This window comes from Bacidia gigantensis, assembly GCF_019456465.1.
Source record: "Bacidia gigantensis strain McMullin 20006 chromosome Unknown contig_180, whole genome shotgun sequence".
NCBI lineage: Eukaryota > Fungi > Ascomycota > Lecanoromycetes > Lecanorales > Ramalinaceae > Bacidia > Bacidia gigantensis.
In genome coordinates, this window is record NW_025408596.1 from 647,459 (window position 1) to 667,130 (window position 19,672).

General features: G+C 49.4%; 8 protein-coding genes across 8 annotated transcripts; 5 read left to right on the forward strand and 3 right to left on the reverse strand.

Moving 5' to 3' along the window:
- Positions 1 to 167: 167 nt before the first annotated feature.
- On the forward strand, positions 168 to 1,820 carry KY384_003143 (uncharacterized protein; the record flags this gene model as incomplete). Its single annotated transcript, XM_044811664.1, has 1 exon — positions 168 to 1,820. One exon carries the CDS (start codon positions 168 to 170, stop codon positions 1,818 to 1,820), a length of 1,653 nt encoding a protein of 550 aa, XP_044670797.1.
- Positions 1,821 to 2,239: 419 nt separating this feature from the next.
- KY384_003144 (uncharacterized protein) lies at positions 2,240 to 2,725 on the forward strand (the record flags this gene model as incomplete). Its single annotated transcript, XM_044811665.1, has 2 exons — positions 2,240 to 2,243; positions 2,469 to 2,725. 2 exons carry the CDS (start codon positions 2,240 to 2,242, stop codon positions 2,723 to 2,725), a joined length of 261 nt encoding a protein of 86 aa, XP_044670798.1.
- Positions 2,726 to 2,759: 34 nt separating this feature from the next.
- KY384_003145 (uncharacterized protein) lies at positions 2,760 to 5,081 on the forward strand (the record flags this gene model as incomplete). Its single annotated transcript, XM_044811666.1, has 4 exons — positions 2,760 to 3,197; positions 3,252 to 3,267; positions 3,667 to 3,811; positions 3,863 to 5,081. The coding sequence occupies 4 exons, from the start codon at positions 2,760 to 2,762 to the stop codon at positions 5,079 to 5,081; spliced, it is 1,818 nt and encodes a 605-aa protein (XP_044670799.1).
- Positions 5,082 to 5,768: 687 nt separating this feature from the next.
- On the forward strand, positions 5,769 to 7,494 carry KY384_003146 (uncharacterized protein; the record flags this gene model as incomplete). The annotated part of the gene is made up of 5 exons (XM_044811667.1): positions 5,769 to 6,195; positions 6,249 to 6,621; positions 6,674 to 6,852; positions 6,924 to 7,283; positions 7,337 to 7,494. The coding sequence occupies 5 exons, from the start codon at positions 5,769 to 5,771 to the stop codon at positions 7,492 to 7,494; spliced, it is 1,497 nt and encodes a 498-aa protein (XP_044670800.1).
- A 554-nt stretch (positions 7,495 to 8,048) lies between these two features.
- On the reverse strand, positions 8,049 to 9,684 carry KY384_003147 (uncharacterized protein; the record flags this gene model as incomplete). The annotated part of the gene is made up of 2 exons (XM_044811668.1): positions 8,049 to 9,184; positions 9,237 to 9,684. 2 exons carry the CDS (start codon positions 9,682 to 9,684, stop codon positions 8,049 to 8,051), a joined length of 1,584 nt encoding a protein of 527 aa, XP_044670801.1.
- A 3,920-nt stretch (positions 9,685 to 13,604) lies between these two features.
- Positions 13,605 to 14,432, forward strand: KY384_003148 (uncharacterized protein; the record flags this gene model as incomplete). The annotated part of the gene is made up of 1 exon (XM_044811669.1): positions 13,605 to 14,432. One exon carries the CDS (start codon positions 13,605 to 13,607, stop codon positions 14,430 to 14,432), a length of 828 nt encoding a protein of 275 aa, XP_044670802.1.
- Positions 14,433 to 15,071: 639 nt separating this feature from the next.
- Positions 15,072 to 17,199, reverse strand: KY384_003149 (uncharacterized protein; the record flags this gene model as incomplete). The annotated part of the gene is made up of 5 exons (XM_044811670.1): positions 15,072 to 15,198; positions 15,254 to 16,163; positions 16,227 to 16,411; positions 16,460 to 16,541; positions 16,899 to 17,199. 5 exons carry the CDS (start codon positions 17,197 to 17,199, stop codon positions 15,072 to 15,074), a joined length of 1,605 nt encoding a protein of 534 aa, XP_044670803.1.
- Positions 17,200 to 17,468: 269 nt separating this feature from the next.
- KY384_003150 (uncharacterized protein) lies at positions 17,469 to 19,668 on the reverse strand (the record flags this gene model as incomplete). Its single annotated transcript, XM_044811671.1, has 3 exons — positions 17,469 to 18,383; positions 18,914 to 19,304; positions 19,352 to 19,668. The coding sequence occupies 3 exons, from the start codon at positions 19,666 to 19,668 to the stop codon at positions 17,469 to 17,471; spliced, it is 1,623 nt and encodes a 540-aa protein (XP_044670804.1).
- Positions 19,669 to 19,672: the final 4 nt, after the last annotated feature.

Sequence of the window (19,672 nt, forward strand, 5' to 3'; positions counted from 1 at the left end):
TCTATGAAAGGACCAGATTCTGGGTTGCCCCAAAAAAAGATCGCGGCTAGTGTCGGCATTGGAGCGCGCGACCTCCGTCATTTCAATAATTCTCTGGCACACAGGTTTGCGAATGATACATCACAAAACCGGCGCTGCATCCTGTATTTCCTCAATCATTCGCCATAATGTCGACGATTACGCATCCAAAGATTCCTCCAGTCTCCATGGATTCCGTGCTCGAACAAATTGGTAACACGCCATTGGTCAAACTCAACAAAATTCCAGAGAGCTTGGGTATAGAAGCTACTGTTTATGCAAAGCTTGAATTCTTTAATGCTGGAGGTAGTGTGAAGGATAGAATTGCTCTGCGAATGATTGAAGAAGCGGAACGTAAAGGAAGAATAAAACCTGGAGATACGTTGATCGAGCCTACCAGTGGGAACACGGGGATTGGGCTCGCATTGGTAGCAGCTGTCAAAGGATACAAGACAATAATCACCTTACCCGAAAAAATGTCTCCAGAAAAGGTTGCAGTTCTACGATCTCTTAATGCAACCATCATTCGGACTCCTACACAGGCAGCATTTGACTCGCCCGAGTCTCACATAGGTGTCGCCAGGCGACTGCAGCAAGAGATACCTAATGCTCATATTTTGGACCAATATGGCAACGAGGATAATCCACTCGCTCATGAATACGGTACGGCAGAAGAAATTTGGACACAAACTGAGGGAAAGATCAAAGCTGTGGTAGCAGGAGCAGGCACAGGCGGTACCATCACGGGGCTTGCCCGCGGGTTGCGCAAGTATAACCAGGACATAAAAGTCATTGCTGCAGATCCGTACGGCTCAATTCTTGCCGTTCCAGAAAGCCTCAATCAACAGTACGCAAATGAAGCATACAAAGTCGAGGGCATAGGATACGACTTTGTTCCTGATGTCCTCGATCAGAAGACAGTTGATCAGTGGTACAAGACTGATGACAAAGAGGCATTCGCGTACGCAAGGCGACTAATTGCTGAAGAGGGTTTGCTAGTTGGCGGCAGCAGTGGTAGTGCAGTTGCTGCATTGGTCAAAAGTGCCAAAGACAACAGCTGGCACAAAGAAGATGTAGTCGTGGTGATCCTGCCCGATAGCATCAGGAGCTATCTAAGCAAATTTGTCGACGACGATTGGCTGGCAGCTAATGATCTCTTGCCCCCTACGCCGCCACCTACCAATCCCTCGTCTCCCGTACTTCCAGCTCAGCATCGCCCGAAGTCTCATTCGCAATCGAAAGACAAGTCTCCATTTGCCGACGCAACTATCCGCAGTCTTCGTCTGAAGCCGGTAACAACAGTCACTGCCAACACATCATGCTCTGAGGCAATAGAGACAATGAGAGATAAAAGTTTCGACCAGCTTCCAGTGCTCTCATCGGGCGGCAACAGAAAGCGTTTGGTCGGCCTGGTGACATTGGGGAATCTTTTGAGTTGGATAAGCCAGGGACGCGCAACGCCAAAATCACCCGTCTCTCACGTAATGTTCTCCTTTACCGAGATTCCGGAGATTATGACCGATCCGCGCGATGTCGGCATTGCCCCAGTTAGAGATGGTGATGCTACCTTGACGAATGGCGAAGCAGACAACCAAGTCAAGAAACAGAATCGCGAATTTGTTGAGATTACTTTGGAAACACCACTTCGGGCGTTGTCGAAATTCTTCGAGTGGAATAGTGCGGCCGTGGTAACGGAAAGGGAGGGCCAAGGAGAGGCATCCTGGATGAAGCCTGTAGCTGTTGTAACGAAGGTGGACTTACTTGTCTTTCTGTCCAAGATAACGAAGATGCAAGAGCCTTGAATCTGACTTACGGAGTGCTCGTGACTTCTCCAATAGGCAGCGACAGATCATTATTATTTGATACTGCCACCAAGACTGGGGTCTGATCAAGGTAAATTCAAGTGCATGGGAAAGATACGACAGAGGCCAACGCATACTGGGACCCTACGCCCAAAGCTTGGATTGCGTGCGAAGCGGGAGATGAATAGCGACCCTTCAAAGCTGCCCGAGCTGTGAGGCTGAGACCCATGACTTCGGTGTGATCCGGTATTGCAGCCCCTAGTGCTGCAGCAATAGCTGTCCGTGAAGGATGTCAAAGTTGAAGGAGGAATAATGACCATTTCAATAGATACTGCTATGAAATATCCTTATCAGCCATTGACTTATCGTGCCACGCTAGTGTTTGCGGACCTTACATTAGCGCCCGTTCCCTTTTGGCCATGCGTCCAGTGACATTAAGGGTAGTTGTGTAAGAGACTCTCGTATACGATTCGCTTGATACGTCCTCAGTTCCCCCAATCACCTGCTGAAGACTCAGCTCACCCTCTGCTCAAACTGAAGTTGCATTCTATCGCTCGTTATTACAACCTTTTTCACTCTTTGACTACCCAACCATGATTTTACGACTCCTATCTCTTATTGCATTTACGATCTCTTACGCCTTCGCAGACGTACAATTCACAACACCTTCTGCTGGTGCCACAGTTGCAGGGGGTAAGACAATGCAGGTGCAATGGAAGGACTCTGGGGATGATCCGCCGTTGAAGGACCTACAGACGTATCAGCTGTTCTTATGCGCGGGCGGTAATGAGGATGAAAATTTCATCCAACTCACGAACTTGGTCAAAGATGGGAAGTTCAGTTCTGGTAATTCTGCTTCAGGGGCAGTTTCAGCCGGCATTGGCGGGCCTGACAAGAATGCATAGTACGCAGGCTCTGTACCGCTCTGGGCTAAAAGCCATGTCAGAGCATGCGGCTGACAGCAAGGACAGCTTTCTAAAGATGATATCGGCTGCTACAGGAGGCGTCGTAATCAACTACTCCGATCGTTTCACACTATCTGGAATGAGTGGGACGTTCCCCCCAAATGTGCAGCAGGCAGTGAAAAGCGTCACAGACACAAAAGGACCCGAAACACAAAATCAAATTCAGGATGGGGCAAACAACGCGGCAGCTGGAAACAACGGACTATATGGCACACCATATTCGTTACAAACAGGCGCAACGAAGTATGCACCAATGCAAAAGAAGCCGGGGACCAAGATTACAGCAAAGAATCCGACAATGCAGTATCCCACAAGTTCTGCCAAAATTGCCAAAACTGCACTGCCACCGCCGAAGCAGCTCACGACCATGACCCAATCAGTCACCTATTCTGCCGTCAGTAGGGAAAATACGGTGAGCCGTTCCATGACCCCTTTTGTAAGTCTAGGTTGCTGATATCAATTGCAGGCGTCGCCATTGCCAGGTCCAGGTCAAGCCATGCAAAAATTTCTCAATAGGTGGCGGGATTGACTTCCACGTCTTGATTCTGCGTATCATCAATTGCGTTTAGCGTTTGAAATGTCTAATGGCGAAATACATGGGTACACTTGGGGCACTGGCACCGTGCATGGGCAGGCGTTGTGGAGAATAGACACTGGGAATCTGACGCGGCGCAACATGGAAAATAGCCAAGATGGTAATGCCGATGGTGCCGACTGGTACAGTTGCCTTACATAGAAATTGTTTGCTTATATCCGCTTATGGTCTGACGGATCAAGAAGCAAAATGAAGCGGCACATATCATCCAATTCCTTTTCGCATTGTCCTCACTGAGTCGTACTTGGCTGCAACGGCGTGATGGAAACTGTTGATTCCATTCTAGCGGGTAAATATCCTGCAAAAGCTCATTGCCGTAAAGTAGCAGAACGACTCAAGGATGAGTTCGGCAACGATGCTCCTACCGTTCTCTACCTTCAAGGCCAGCAAACTCGTATGCAAGAGGACAATGACGAAGCTGTGCCCTTTAGGTAAAGTCTCCCTTAATTCCGCTTGTGCTTGGACTGAACACCGTCCTGCAGGCAACGTCGTCATTTCATTTACCTTTCTGGCTGCCTTGTACCGGACTGTCATCTAATCTACGATATCCCTACCCACTTGCTTACGCTCTTCATCCCAGCTTTAGATCCTGACAGCGTCATATGGTCCGGTCTGCCGCTTAGTCAAGAACAAGCTATCGAGAAGTACGACATAGACGACTGCTTCACAAATGCAGAACTAGAGAACCACTTCCAATCCTTGGCCAGCAAGAGTGAAAAGGCCATCCTTGCGGTCACCGGTCGAGGAGAGCTACCTTTTACGCCGGCCGGCTTCAGCCAGACTAACCAGGATGCATTGCATGCTACAATCGATGTCTGTCGAGTCACTAAGGATGCGTACGAAGTTGCACTTCTACGAAAAGCCAACGCCATCACAGCCGACGCTCATACCTCTGCCCTGAAGCACATTCCTGAGTCTGGCAACGAGACTGAGTTGCAGGGCCAATTCCTCTGTACCTGCGTGTCGCAGGGGGCGAAAAACCAGGCTTACGGGGGTATATTTGGCTGCGGCGCCAACGCCGCTACGCTACACTACCAAAAGAATGACGACCCGCTGCGTGAGAAGAGAGTGATCCTGATCGACGCAGCTGCAGAATGGCAGGGTTATTGCGCCGACGTTACGAGGACGATGCCGCTACATCCGGACGGGTTCGACAAGGAGAGCGCACAAATATATGTAATCGTCGAGCAGATGCAGGAAGCTTGCTTCAAAATGCTGAAAGCGGGTGTGAAGTGGGAAGATGTACATCTGTTGGCTCACGAGATCGCGATTGAAGGCTTGCTTTCGATTGGATTGCTCAAGGGGGAGAAGGCCGCTATTCTGGAGGCTCGAACGAGCGTTGCCTTCTTCCCTCACGGATTGGGCCATTATCTGGGGCTAGACACGCACGATACAGGTGGCAACGCCGACTATGAAGATCCGGATTCAATGTTTCAGTATCTGAGAGTGAGGGGCACACTGCCGGAGAACAGCGTGATTACTGTGGAGCCAGGCGTGTATTTCTGCCGATTTATCATTGAGCCGTATCTCCAGGATGAGAAGCACAAGCAATTCATTGATGAGGCCGTGTTGGAGCGGTACTGGGAGGTTGGTGGTGTGAGGATTGAGGATGATGTGCTGATCACGAGAGACGGCTATGAGAATTTAACGACGGCTCCAAAAGGAATCGATGACATGATGCGGGTGATGTATGGGGAATGAGGTGTCCGCCAGAGCTGGCTTATAGGGCAGGCTCGAGAGCCAAAGGCCCTATCAGTGCTCATCGACCACCAGGGCCCCAGTATTTACTCTAGGCACTTGTTCCAAATTAGGCAAAAGGCTAGCGGGCTTTGATGTATGTACCTTTACTAATGGGCGGGCACGGGAGCGGGCACGCAGATCAGTGGCACCGAAGGCCTGCCCTCCTTCCCCATTTGAACGATATTGAAACCCGGTGTCTGATCTCTATCTCTCTACCCGGTGGTACGTTCCTTGGGGCAGAAGTGAATCACAGGCCGACAATGAACGAGGACTATAAGAGGGGTGAATCTCATTTGATACTTTCACAGCAAATGAACTTCCATTGAATGCATAAGCGCCTTGGCAAGGGGCCGTCTGATCATCTCTTTGGGGTCTGGATTCACCGCCAGGTTTTGAATGTTTCTTTGCCAGCTTTTGCCCGCTTCTGTACAATCAGTTTACGACCACCTTCAATATCCCTCACGCTCCTTAGTGACAATGCTCTGACCTATTTACATCCTCCCTCGTGGTCTGAATACTTACCACCACCACGTTACACTGTTTACACCCTTTTCCCACGTCTCCTTAGCGTCGTGCTACCTCATCCATTAACATTCTTGCCCACCAAGCACCTTTCAAGATCCAGGACTTTAAAGCAAGAAATAAGCAATGGCGCTGGACGGTATCCTTGGACGCCGCCGGAAAGGTCACAACCCCGAGGATGGAATTCAAGAATATGAAGCTGGTCCAAGTCGGGGAGGGCAAGAAAAAGACATCCACCATGACCACCATGGTCGTGCCATCTTCAACCACAAGGGCCATAAAGTCACAAAAGGGATCGCGCCTGACGGAGAAAGTGGCCGCAAAGGCATCCACCCTCTGAAATTCTTGCGGATCTGTTTCCGGTCCTCATGTGGCCTGTCGAGGGCTGTGAATATCTTGTGGCCCTTCGTCATACCCGCTATCGCCCTCCATTTTGCTCGTCCCGAGCAGCAGCTGTGGATCTTTATCCTCAATTATATTGCTATGGTACCGACCGCTAACCTCATCGGCTTCGCTGGTCAAGAGCTCGCCCGTAAATTACCAAAAGTATTCGGTAGGCATAGTCTGGGCAAGCAATATCCTACAGACGTTGCTAACGACTACTAGGCGTTCTCCTTGAGACCTTCCTTGGCGGCCTTGTCGAGATCATCCTGTTCATCGTTCTCATATCCCGAACTCAGGACAATATTCCTGTCATACGTGCGGCAATCCTGGGCTCCATCCTGGCAAATTTGCTGCTCTGCTTAGGCTTCTGCTTCTTCGCAGGAGGTCTCCGTAGAGATGAGCAAGAGTTTCACGAGGTGGTCAGTGAGGTGGGGAGCGGACTCCTTCTTGTTGCAGGGTTCGGCCTCCTGATTCCGAGTGCATTCTATGCGTCCCTCCGTGCTGCTCCAGATGTTATCAATGACGAGACTCTTCGATACGATGTCCTACACATCTCCCGTATCAGTGCTGTCATCTTAATCTTCGCCTTCCTCATGTAAGCCTTCTTAACATGCTTCTGTAACGCTTCCTAAGTAATACGACTTTAGGTACGTTTGGTTTCAAATGCGTACACATCATGGCCTCTACGATGAAGTCTTGGAAATGGACGAAGAAAAGGATCACGACAGGCATAAGGACCTAGCAAAGGAAAAGCTGACATTGACCGAGTGTATCGTCGCACTTGTGATTGCACTTGCATGCGTTTCTCTTCACGCAGTATTCTTGGGTAAGCTGGACGAGAATTCTTTAGATCTTCCACTCTCTCTCAGATCCGGACCGACCTAACCCGTTCTTTAGTCGAGCAAATTGAATACATTGTCGTCGATCGCGGAATCCACGACAGCTTCATCGGTCTTATCCTTGTTCCCCTTGTAGAAAAGGCAGCAGAACACCTAACAGCCGTCGACGAAGCATGGGACAACCAGATGAACTTCGCCTTAGCTCACGTCCTTGGCGCAACGATCCAGACAGCACTCTTCAATTCTTCTCTCGTGGTTATCGTAGGCTGGGGTCTTGGCAAGGCCATGGATTTCAATTTCGAGATCTTCAACATTGTCGTCCTTATTCTGGCCATCATCGTGGTGGGCAACTTCTTGCGTGATCAAAAGTCCAACTATTTGGAAGGCGCCCTCTGCATCTTAATCTACATGATCATTGGTAAGTTGAAATGATCTAAGTCGGAAGATGTACGAAATTAACTATGTATGCAGCCATCGCCAGCTGGTACTACCCTGACTCAGTAGAAATTCAAGCTGAGAGAAACAGCCTTGCTGCCGAAAATGCCGAAAAGATGCATGCCATGAGCGCCGAGGGCGGTGGAGAAGGAGAGGCTGTCGCTCACCGCTTGATGCGCATGATGATGCGTTGAAAGTGCCGGAGGGCATTGCATTGAAGCTGGCCTAGAAAGGGAAAGAAAGGTCGGTGGACCCTTCGAGAAGTGCTGTATTTGATTTGTTTTTCACATATGATGCACGTGCAATTGCTCTTCATTACCTTTAAGCGATCCTAGCGAGGCGTCCTTATTAAGTAAGTCTTCTTGTTGACGGCGCGGCTTGATTTCCAAGTCTTCAATACCCTGTCTAGCGATAGCATGGAACATAGCGTGTACTTCAAAAAGGCTCATTCACAGACTTGAAAATCTAATAGAAACCGAACCAACCGAGAAATTCCTCCGTCTAAAGACATTTCCAGGAACCAATTATTGAGCGGAGGCTCATCGAGTTTGAGAAAGCAGCACAAAACGTCAAAGACTTGTGGGGACAATTATCAGTGGCAGAAGATATCATCTCGGTTCGCAATGGAAGGACGGAAGTCTATTCATTGAGTTCCATCCTCTATCACTAGCATAATCTGCCAGGATCCATGCTTTGTCTCTGCGGGGTGTCTCGCTCATTCTAAAGCGCCGGGAAGATTTGTCTACACTCATAAATCTAGAAAATGTTTAATAGCGAAGAGGCCGAGGATCAGCATCCAGATGCTACAAAAGCCGCCTTGTGAGTCTGCAGCACTCGATTTTGCCTTGAAGCCCGCTGCAGGCGGCGCTGTCGGTTCCCCACCTGGAGAGGACGACGTAGTCTTTGTGGATTCGGCGCCCTTCTCGATCTCGGGATTCTCAGGAATATCACCAAATTCCACCGCCGCGAGGACGATTTCGTATATTCCCGTATCCATGCCCCCTTTCTTCTGGCTTGTCCAGCTGAGCAGCAAGAATTTCCCATCTTTGCCATTGGCATCGTCCTCGCTCATGAAATTGGATCCATACCACTCATTCCTCCGATCTTTTTCCGCAGTCTTGTCTGGATACAGTGATTTGGCGAAATACTGCCGATTGAAGTATTCTGGGTGCGGAGTCCCTGCGTAGTTGAACCCGCCCTTTCCAGGAGTAGACTTATACAGGATCTGCTCCGGAGACCAAGTATATCTGACGAGTGCTTCTACATCTTCGGCCTCGATACCTTGACCATCTCTTCCGCCGGGCCGCCAGGTCTTGTCTTTCAAAATGGGGCGAGTAAGGTCGAGAAAGCGGATATAGAAAGTGGAGTCAGCGTGTTTGTTGTAATAGATCATGATAAAAGTCTCAAAGTAGGGGCTGTAGAAGACGCTTCCGGAGGTGAAAGTGCCCGGCATGTAAATTTTCGTATTGTCGATCATGCCGGGTTTTGGGCGGGTGCTGGTGAACTTCTGGCTCGACGGGTCCCAAAACACATAGGAGGAGAAGGTGGCGAGGTTGTTGATGCCGACACGCGCAAGTTGAAGACCAGCGTTGGTGACGCCAAGCAAGTACAGGTCGCGCTCGCCATCGTCGTTAGATGCTGTTTCGGCGCTTTTGCGGCCGACAAGGGTGGTGAAGCCGCCGAATCCGATTTGAGTGCCTGGGATGATGAGGTCGCCTTGACGAGTTGCTACAGGTCCGTCATTCGATGCTGTGATACTGATTAGGGTCATGCCGCGACCTTGGTACTCCTTTGAAGGATCTTGGGGCTTGTAGTCGACGTAAACGAGAGGTGCAAAGAGGAATGCTTGGTCTACACTAATAGGTGTAGGTGAAGTCCCAGGCCCTCAAGGATGGTCAACACGACAACTGATAGAAGTATACCATCAAGCACTCACAGATTGCAACTCTCTCTTTTCCCTTCATTTGCTGGTTGAACGCAAGCTCGTCTGGCTGGAACGGCACCCAGCCTCCACTGCCGACAGTCGTGTCTGCGAGGATTGCATTTTTTGGGCTTCCATCTTTCTCTTTCCCAACATTCACCACTCCAAAATCTTTTACGACCGTCAAATTGTCGCGGGGAGAAGCAGAGAAAGCAGCAGTATTGGAGACGAATGAGAGTTGAGAGCCCTGCGAGTCCATACACTCCGTATCATCGTAGAGCCAAACAATGTTACCATTGATCAAAGACGAATAGCCTCCGTCTCGAGAGACATTGTTTACATCGGGCGTGAGTTGAGGTCCAAGTAGAGTGACGTTCCCAATAAAGATTGGAGTGTACGACGCCAAAGTAGGGCTAATGGATATGACCAGACTCACAGCCTGAGCGCTGCTGAGGCGGCGCATAATCTACTGAAAATGTTTTAAGTAGCGTTTTTTGCTAGGCATGAATGGAAAAGCATCAGAGATAGAATTGATCTTCGAGTGTCATCACGCGGCGGTGAAGGTTGCGTAGAGAGTCGAGTGTTGGCACATTGTACCCAGCCCTAGTACCTCAATGGCAAAGATTGGCCGACCTGCATTGAAATACACACTTCAGACAACAATGATAGGAGAAATGAGCATGACAACACGAATATCTTGCTTTTACTGAGACCTCGAATGCGGTGAGCACTCCCAATGACCGCGCCTTCCACGACTGGTGTCCGCTCAAGTCCGTCTGGTGCCTTACCATCGATCTCGTTCGCAAAGATATCGACGTCTCAACAGCAGACGATTGTTCTCAACAAGACTCTTGCCTAAATGGCCCATACCTACAAACAGGATATCTTTTACCTCTTTCAGGCCGGTTCGTAGAACTACCGCGCAAAACCAAGAAAAGCGATCGAAGTTTAGCACATGGTCATAGCGTACAAGCTGAGAGGTAAGAAGAGCAACACCTCTAGCCACACTTCGATACCTGTGTCTGAAGAAGAGAGTACAGACGTCAACGCAGACATCCATGAGAGACGCCATATCATCGAAAGGAGAGGGGAGTTGACATAACGGATTGAGATGTCGTCATATCATGATTCCTTCAAAAACAACATCGGATGTCATCACGCCTGCATCCTTTTCTTTCTTTGAAACAGCACTTGGTCTGCTTTCTCATGTATGCTACTAGTGCTTTGGGCATAAAGAGCTTTCATATCCAGACATGCTTGTTGTGATTGATTTTTTCTGCTTCCGACTGATGCCGGCGTGAATGAAAAAATGCCTGGGGGCTTGCCAAGCATCTCTTATGGTTCTGCTATTGTCGGTTTCTTGAGTTTTGCATTCACATTCTTTACATTTCTAAGAGTCTTTTGGGACACGGTTCTCACTCTTTGGTCTGCGCCAAAGGAAATGAGGATATACTTAGACAACACGCGTTCCGAGTTGCAGGGCGAGCGCGTTTATTTCAGGTCTTTGTTAAGGTCCCGGTCTAGGAATAGGCATAGAAAGAGGAGAGATGGCAGTAATGATGATCTTAGTGTAGCCAGACTCCTCAATGGAACGGTCAAAAAGTTGTTGCAGCAATTTGAGAGCCTGGAAGATGCCTTCGTGGCTGGACCGCCGGTTGTGCAAGAGAAGGATATCGAACGTTCAGACCAAAATTCAGAAGTGGACTATCTGCCGATGACGCTTTCGCGGCGATGGGGTACGTTGCATGTTTTCTGTTGATCTCAATCTTAGGCTTTGAACCTTGAGCAATGCTTGTCTATTGATTTCTCCGATTGTCACTTCTGACTATGACTACAGCGTGGATGCGTCGAAAGGACGACATCATTGCCATAGCAGATCAAGTGCAGAGAATTCAGACTCGTCGCATTGCATATGTGTCAACGACTGCTTTGAAGTATGTGCAGTTGAAAAGTTCCATTTGGCCAAATTGACATGACATGCAGCAAGATACACTCAATCGAAAGAAATATGCATGACTTTGAAGATCGACTCTGGGATCTTGAAGAACATTTGATGGGCGAGAGACATGAGGATGGAAACGTCTATGTGAGGCGAAGAGTCAACCGACCTTGAAGTGCGACCTGGATCAGAGATTTGCCTGGAGCAAGCTAAAGGAATTTCAACAGCCTGCCTCACTCGCATGATCATCCCGAAGGATCACCTATCGCTCACTGTCATTGCCGGATTCATAGAAAGCGATGATTCACAAACAAGACTTGAACCATGCACGACGAATGCAGTCCTTTGGAAAGTCGGTCCTTCTGGATGTAGGCTTCCCGCGACTTCAGGCCGTCAAATTCCGACCATATGGACAGATTAACATGGGGGAAATAATCACTTCCGATTATCGGCGTCCCAAGGCTGACCAGTCTTCTCGCACCGCACAAACCGAAGGCAGAGGGCCATTCATCGCACAAGATCACAGGACCGAGAAATTAGGCAGCTGTGAGGCGCTTGCAGGGCTCGCGTCAGTCCTATTGGCAGGGTGCAAGATTCAATGAATCCTGCTGAGAGATTTAGAGCGAACGATGCCGACGAAGGAGTAAGGTCGTAGCCTGCGATCACCAACAATGAATCCAAGAACACCCCTTTCGCAATTGTCAAGCTGCCACCAGCAAGGGTACCCGCTGGTGGTCGGCGAAAGGCAATGACTGCCAAATGCGGTCGTAAGCACGAGCCAAGTGGCTTACATTGTGGAACAGGTGACATATAAGCAGGAGCAAAGGGGGATTTGGCAGTCTCACGGCGGCCCGAGAGCTGGTTTTGGGAGTAACCTTCCGGAGCGCTGGAGAATTGGGAATCTTTTCGGCTGTAAGCACGTTATGATGAAACGGATGGCTGCAGGACCATCAGGTAGGGCAAGAGCTGGCTGCCTACAGTAGCGCCTCCGGTGCATCGCTCGTCTACCTTAGCCTACGGAAGCCAGGCTATGCATGCAATAGTTAGGTGCCGTTCACGCGGTGTTCGACACGAGGAACCTATTCAGCAGCTATTTCGACCTCTAAGCATTGCTCTACCCAAGCCGATTGCTGGAGCACAGCTCATGGTTGAAACGGGCTCCAAGGTCGAAATGATGCGCTGCGGTGAATGCTGGGAAATGATTGTTGTCGTATATAGAAACAGAGGAGAGGCTGAACAGCTGTTGGATTCCGCAGCATGGGGACTATGCCCGGATGCGTATAGCGCGAGGCCCCTCATCCCTCCCTGAACCCCCCTGCTCGCCGGTCAGCCAAGCAACGCTTCGGAATTCCCAGTGGGTGGGGGGAGATGGGGGATTGGGGGCCCCCATGTATGACCCTTTTGCTCTGGTGCGCAGGGCATCACTTGTACGAGTATCGATGACGAGGACCCCGACAGCTTGCAGGTAACTATCGCATTACTCAGGGCATCAGAGCATCTGACCAAGCAATTATGCCTCGCTGAGCTTCAAGCGGTTAGAAGAGGAGCATCTGAGGTGAGAAAAGAGAAAAGAGACAGGCCCTCGTCCCGTAATTGCCGTAGTAGAGAATGTGGCTGCCATTCAGCCACAGAGTCTGCATTGCCTCACTCGCCCTAGCCTCATTCGGTTCAAGTCGTCTGTTCCATGGGAAGCGCATGACAAGGGCAGTCGGAGTATTAAAGAGCAGACGAGACCTCGAAAGCTCTCTCGCCAAGCACCGTCATAGCACCCCAAGGCTGCAACACTCACTCACACACAAAAAGGCATCGGACCCTTCATATATATAACTTTACACACACCTCACACGACCCAACTCTTCTACCACACAGCAGTGTAACGAAAACACTTCGACTCATTTAACGGCTTGGTTCACAACACACGTGTGCCATGATCGCTTGACTAGATGCATTCTATTCATCCACAGCATTCGTCCCACCTAGTTGATACATTTCGAGACACAGGTTGACATTCGCTGCTTGCAAAAGAAGGCGATCTCGCCATTCAACAAAAAGACACCAAAGGTCCTCATCGTTCGATGTGCAGGATCGAACGATACAACTTGGTTTTTCCTGACGGACATACGGAAGGAAGAGAACGGGTTCTAAACACTTGCCCTCGCGGAACTCCCAGCGCGCCTTGCCATCGTCGTGAGATCGTAAATCTGTACACCAATCGTCAAGCGACTCAGGCAGACATCGAAGAATACAGAAGAAGGCACGCGCCTATTGTCGAGCCAAGGTCCCAACCAGAGACCCAAGTAGCAAGGCCCAAGGCAACAAGGGATACAGGAGAAGGCCTCTCAGTAGGCCTTAAATTTTGGAATCCTTTCTCATCAAAAGGCAGGAGAAAAAGGAAGCAGAATCTTGCAGCCAAAAGCACACCGAGACCGAGCAACCAGCTCACAATGATAGACCCTCCACCAAGGGCACCGACGCCGCCCCCAGCTTGGCGTTCGGGGCTGGAACCAAAGATCATAGAGCGAAAGCCGAGGGAAGAACTTCTCAAGAACAAGAAAAGGAAAGAGCCTAAGAAAATCATCCTCCATTACCCTGATCATTCAAGTGATGATGATGACGATTCCTCTGACTCACCAGAGCCGACAAGAGAGCACGAGCGCCCGCGAAGACGTCACTCGCTATCACCAGCTACTCGCAGTTCGGTGGAAAAGAAGTTGCGAGAGGAGAAAGAGAGGCGTGAAAGAGCAGAGAATGCGGCAGACGCAGAACGTGAAGCACGACTGCGAGCTGAGCAGGATCATGAAGGAGAAATGCGTCGCGAGCGCCGACGGCGCATCGGCAATAATACTCGCCAGCCTCTTGAATCTGCCGAGGGCTTGAGAAGGCGTCAGAGTCGCGAACAGATCGAGAGATCGGAGAGAGCAAGACGGCGACAAAGAGAGGAGGATATCGATCATATCCGGCGTAACGAACGTCGCAGAAGTGCCGAAATGCAGAGTCTCCGGAATGACCAGCACCATCTTGATAGGCTGATACCGACGCAGCCAAGACAGCACCCTGTTGCGGTACACCATGGGCCCGGTGACATTCAAGAGAGGGGCAATGGCTTCCTCAGCAACGCGGTGCATCAAGCTGCACAGAGGCGCGAAGACGAGGCGCATTCTGGAAGAGGGCAGGAAGGCGGAGTGAGGAGGCGCGAATCCTTCCACGAGGATAGGCCTCGAAGGTCATATGAGCGGAGGCGACCTAGAGGGAGGCACGGGGGTTCCGGGTGATCCTTGCTGGAGTCTGTTGCCTGCCACCTTTCTGAACCATGTCTGCATTCTTCCCTGTTTTTCTTTTTTTTTCGTTTATAGACCATTCTCTCTTTCAATAGACCAATTCATGACGGTGGCAAAGATAGCTGTGAAAAGGGTCAGACTGGCTGAACCTGAAACAAGATCAGGCAGAAGTTCGTATCGATGATTTCAGAGGCGAGCAGCGCCTCAAGCCTTCCGACCTCGTATCCCTTATTGTTTTGGCTTTCTGTTTCAGTTCTCAGCTGCTACGAATTGCATTTTTCTGTTGATCCCTCGACAAGATATGGACAAGCTGCTGAGGCGCAGAGGAGGATGATAAGGATGATGATGATGAATGAGTAATCAGTAATGTCAATCAATGGAAGACTCGAAATGGACCGACCGCTATGACAGAAGTAGGCTAGACGAAATAAAACCGTCAGCTAGCGAATCAAAGACCGCCCGAGGCCTCGCGAATCGCAGATTGATAGAATACATCACGAAGCTGAAAGCCCGTGTCTATCCATTGATGGGTCGTGATTCGGATCAGTACCGTACCCTCTCGAGCCATTTCTACTTCAATGCAATAAATATCTTTTGCAGTGCTTTAATCGCACCTTTGGCTTCAGAAAGTCCTCATTGGTCTCGTTTCACCGCAAGATCTTTCTCAACGAGTGATCGACAAATAGGATGATAGAAATCTTTGTTCTTTTCGAATGTTGCGAGGGCAAGCTCGCGATCTGCCGCGTTTAATTGTTTGTACCTATTTCTAGCGTCAGATCTATCGGCCTTGGACAATATGTTGAGGACATTCTTACAGCGGCCGGATAAATTTCATTCGCCCAACATCTCCTAACAGGTCTGCCGTGGGTTGGTAGACCACTTTGGCCCGACTTCTCAAGCCGACTCCGAAGTACCTTGCTGTGATTTCAGTATTGCTACTTTTGAAGAAGCCGTAAGTCTCGCCCATCTTTTGTGCGTTCTCTTCACCCAAGGGTTCGACAAAATCCTGGACAGCGTTCAAAAACACAACCACTTGGTTTGCTTTCCATCCCGCTATATCGTCCTGAGATGGCTTGAAAACTCTGCTGCCGATCTGCTCCCATTGTGCAGCAAGAGAGTAGCAGACGTCCGCCAAGCTCGTATCGAACGTCGGTTTCGGCGGCAATCCAGGACTATAGAACCATTGATGCCAATCCACAGCGTTGAGCATGGCAGTTGCAGCCGAATCAGAAGCAAAGAACGTATGAAGATCTTGTTTGAATTCATCGGATGTAAGCGAGCGGCGAGCAAAGGTAGTGAAATAGTGTGGGATGTATTGGTTCCATTTCTCCTTTCCCACCTGTGATTCGAGATACGAGAGGAACGTGTAGCCTTTCTCATATGGGCAAGTGGAAAATGCATCGTCTGGATCCTTGCCCGATACGTCTGGAATGAGCTTGGTGAATTCATGGTGGTCACCAAATTCTTTGACGGATTCGCACAGTGCTTTCCATCCGATGATAGCAGAGAAATCACGGTGTGGCTCTCCGAAGAGTGCAGCTTGCAATCGCCGCTCAAGGTAGGTGGTCCAACCCTCATTTAACCAAAAGTCAGCCCACGTCGCCGCTGTGACAAGATTCCCGCTGAATGAATGGCTGAGCTCATGTGCCACGACATCTACATTCTCTCGATCTCCTGACACGGTCGTTGGCGTTACGTAGGTATAGACAGGGTTCTCCATGCCGCCTAGAAATTTACGATATCAGTATTGCGTACGCCGAATATTTCCAGAATTTGAGACTTTCTTACCATAAGGAAAGCTTGGGGGGAGGACCAGAAGGTTGTATTCAGACCATTGATACTGGTACACAATCCTCTCAAGACTCTGAATATAGTTCTCAGTGTCTTGCTCAAATTCCCATTTAGCAGCTTCGAGGAGCTCTGGGCTTGTAGCAATAGTACTCCTTGGACCAATGCTCGCTTTTGCGATATCGCTGCCAGCTTAAGCTTGCCTTGCTTCTCCAAAATTTAAATTTGCTTACCCGCTCGCCAATGCAAATAAGTAGCTTGGAATTGGAATGTCTTGACGAAATGAATAGAGACTATTGTCTCCAGATTGACGTTCTGTCGATACAGGCAGACCGGAAGCAATGACAGGTAATGGTGATGTGATATTAAATACGTACGTAGATTTTACATCTGGGGTATCTTGACAAGGGAAAAGACTTCTTGCGTGTATTGCTTGACACTGTGAATCTAGAGAAGGCTAAGTACAATACATGATCATGATTTGACTGAAGAAAGCAGATTTACATACACATGTAAGGATGTTTGCTCCTCGCTTGGGCAGGATTCATCCATCCCAACGCTGTGCACTGCGGGGTGGTTTGTAGTCTAATCTGAAATCATACGGACTATCAACAGGCTGTAAGATATCTACAAATACTTCACAACGACTTACATCGACCTTGAGTGACTGACCTTTGCTGACAGCCTTCTCCAGACTGATCTTCAAGGGACTGCCAAGTGGCTCGCTGCGAGGTAGGACCTTCCACTCACATGGGCGACTGTTGACTCCTACTTCACGGACTTTCAGATAGCTTGTGTCGAGTATGACTTCCGAAACAGGTGTCTCATTTATAGCTGCAAGATCTAAGATGACCCTTCCACCCAGGAGTCGATTCTCAAAATCCACGGATAGATCTACCTGAGCGTGCGTTGTGACAAGTTCATTGTAATTCGATTGTGTGTTTACATCACGGCGAGACGCGGTGGGAGACATGCTGTCAGAATATGAGAAAAAAAGTATTTTGGACGGCCTTTGGGAATGCGGCCAAAACGTAGCAGCGAGAGTAGATCGGAGACCGTTCTTTTCCTAAGACCGATCCCCAAATCACAATCTATAAGTGAACTCTAATTTCAGGCTCTCGATGCGATTGCAGTCAACGTCCACAAGAGTGAGCAGGAATTACATGTGAAAGACGACAAAAGAAGAAGGCTGGAGGTAGGGCGGCCAAGGGATGTGAATTCACAAGGATTAAATCTGAAGCTTCATTTGGTAGGCATCGCTTCGCTATATTTGACATCTACCAACGTCTCCATCATACGGCTTCGTATCATCACACTGTTCCTCTCTCTCTCCGGGGAGCTGAAAGCAACATCTCCACTTGCGATATCTTCATCTGGTATCTTCTCTAAGCCCTGCAAAACGCCCCTGACGTAGCTCACAATCTGCCCAATGCCTCGAAAATCCACGTTGTCATCAGCCTTGAAGATATTCCTCCAGACGGCAGTTGCCAGAACGGCATCCCCTTTTACCAGACCTTCGTCGTACCCTGCAGTCAGTCCTCTCCATTGCACAAATAGATCCTTCAGGTATTTGCTCCGTGCAGACCCTGCCACAATCCCGTGCTGCTTGGTCATGCGATCCTCTGCCATGAAGAAGAAGTGATCCAACAGATGTTGATGCCAGGTCGAAGCATAGGGAAACATACGAAAGCGGCACGTAAGCATGTACATATGCAGAAAGGTCACTTGAGCCCAGGTATTGAACGTGGGTGGAAGCTCGAGTGCTGCCAATATATCAGTATTTGAAAGGAATCTGGGATCGCACAACACACTCTCGTACCACCACCCATCCCCCTTCCCAAGGTCTTCCCCTTCCTTTGTCTTAGGAATATCAATGTTCTTCTGTTCAGCCTGTGGCATTACGTAATTTGCTTGACGGGCGCATTCTGTCACCAGTTTTTCACAGGCTGCATAAGCTATGTATGTTTCTGTCGTGGCGCTAGCCCTTTTTCGAAACTCCTTCGCAATCGTTCGTACCGGGCTGAATTGGGTAGCTTCTTGAGCCTTCTGCGTTGACGTTGCAGGGGCTGGGGTTGTGACAGGATGATGCACTTGTGAAGCATCTGTCTGCAATTGATCGACTTTTGTTCTCCCCCCATGCCTTTGATATGGCTGTGGCTGCGGTACTTTAAACGTGGAAGTGGTGGATAAGGGTCGGGTGTTTATGATGGAACATCGCTCGTGTGGAATGCACCTTCGCGATTGACGCAAACGGATGCGCAAGGTCTGTCGACAGCTGATGCATACATAGGACGAAATCATTGCTGCAAGGCTAATGAATTGGATGGTCGTGAAGCTCTACAATCGCGCTGCATATAAGCTGCTGCGAGTTTAGAATGTCATGACGACGTAAATAATTTACAGTATTGCCTGACTAAGCAAAGGCGGCCACACCTCAGTTGCGCCACACGGGTCAAGCTTCCCCTCGCTGTCAGTCTCGTCTTTCGACGTACGCCAGCTTGAAGCCTTAAGTAGATCTATGGTACTAGAATGAGTAGTTGCTCTAGCTTCCTCTCCACAACAGGAAGCAGGTCGGTCAATGCGTTGGGGTCTCGCAATTTCGCCGGAGCATCTTGGCCAGTTGATGCAAGTTTCTGGTCCCTTGGTTATCGCATTCATCGAGGTTTATTCTGGCTGGCTTATCTTACCTGTCGCACCACTTCGTACCTTTCCTCCTTTGCTTGGTATTCTCGAATGATCTCTCCTTTCCGAAAGTCAATATAGACCCTAGTATCCCGTATCCTGATAAGAACGTTGTCCAAGCGCATGAAGAAGCGACACAGCAGGAGTAGCCTCTGGGGCATTACTCTTATTTTACAGGATAGCATAGTGATACCGTTGTCGGCCATCTCGTCTTCATACAGCATGACGTCGTCGAAGAACAGTATCGGATCTTGGCGCATCAACAAATGTAGTGGGATTGGTGTCTGAGATGGTTGAAAATCCGGTGAGTCGCGCCGTAATGTGCCCTTGTAGGTGGTGCTGTACGACCAATCGAAAGGCTTGACCACTTCCGTTATACCCTCATGCTTCTTCTCTCTGAGTATCTCAGCGTATGTTCTTACCAAAGTCCAGCCTTTTCGTACCGCGTGCTCTGCCATTCTTTGGAATGTGCGACCTGAAGCATTGAACCCCCTGTTTTGTCTACCAGATCGAGGGCGTCATAAGTATTGAAGCTGATGCCAAAAGAGCTCTCAGCATGCTCAATTGATACTAGATTATCGCCAAAAATCATTTCTGGAAGAGCGATCCCGAGGTTCTCTGTCATCTTCTCGATGGGTTCCGCCTTGAGGATGGGCAGTTTCCGCGTCGTGATTTTGAAATCGTTCTGGGTGACGGTCTGGCCGCCATCGGCAGCTGAAGGATGCGCTTCCGTTGTGTACTGTCTCCCGTTAGACACCATAATC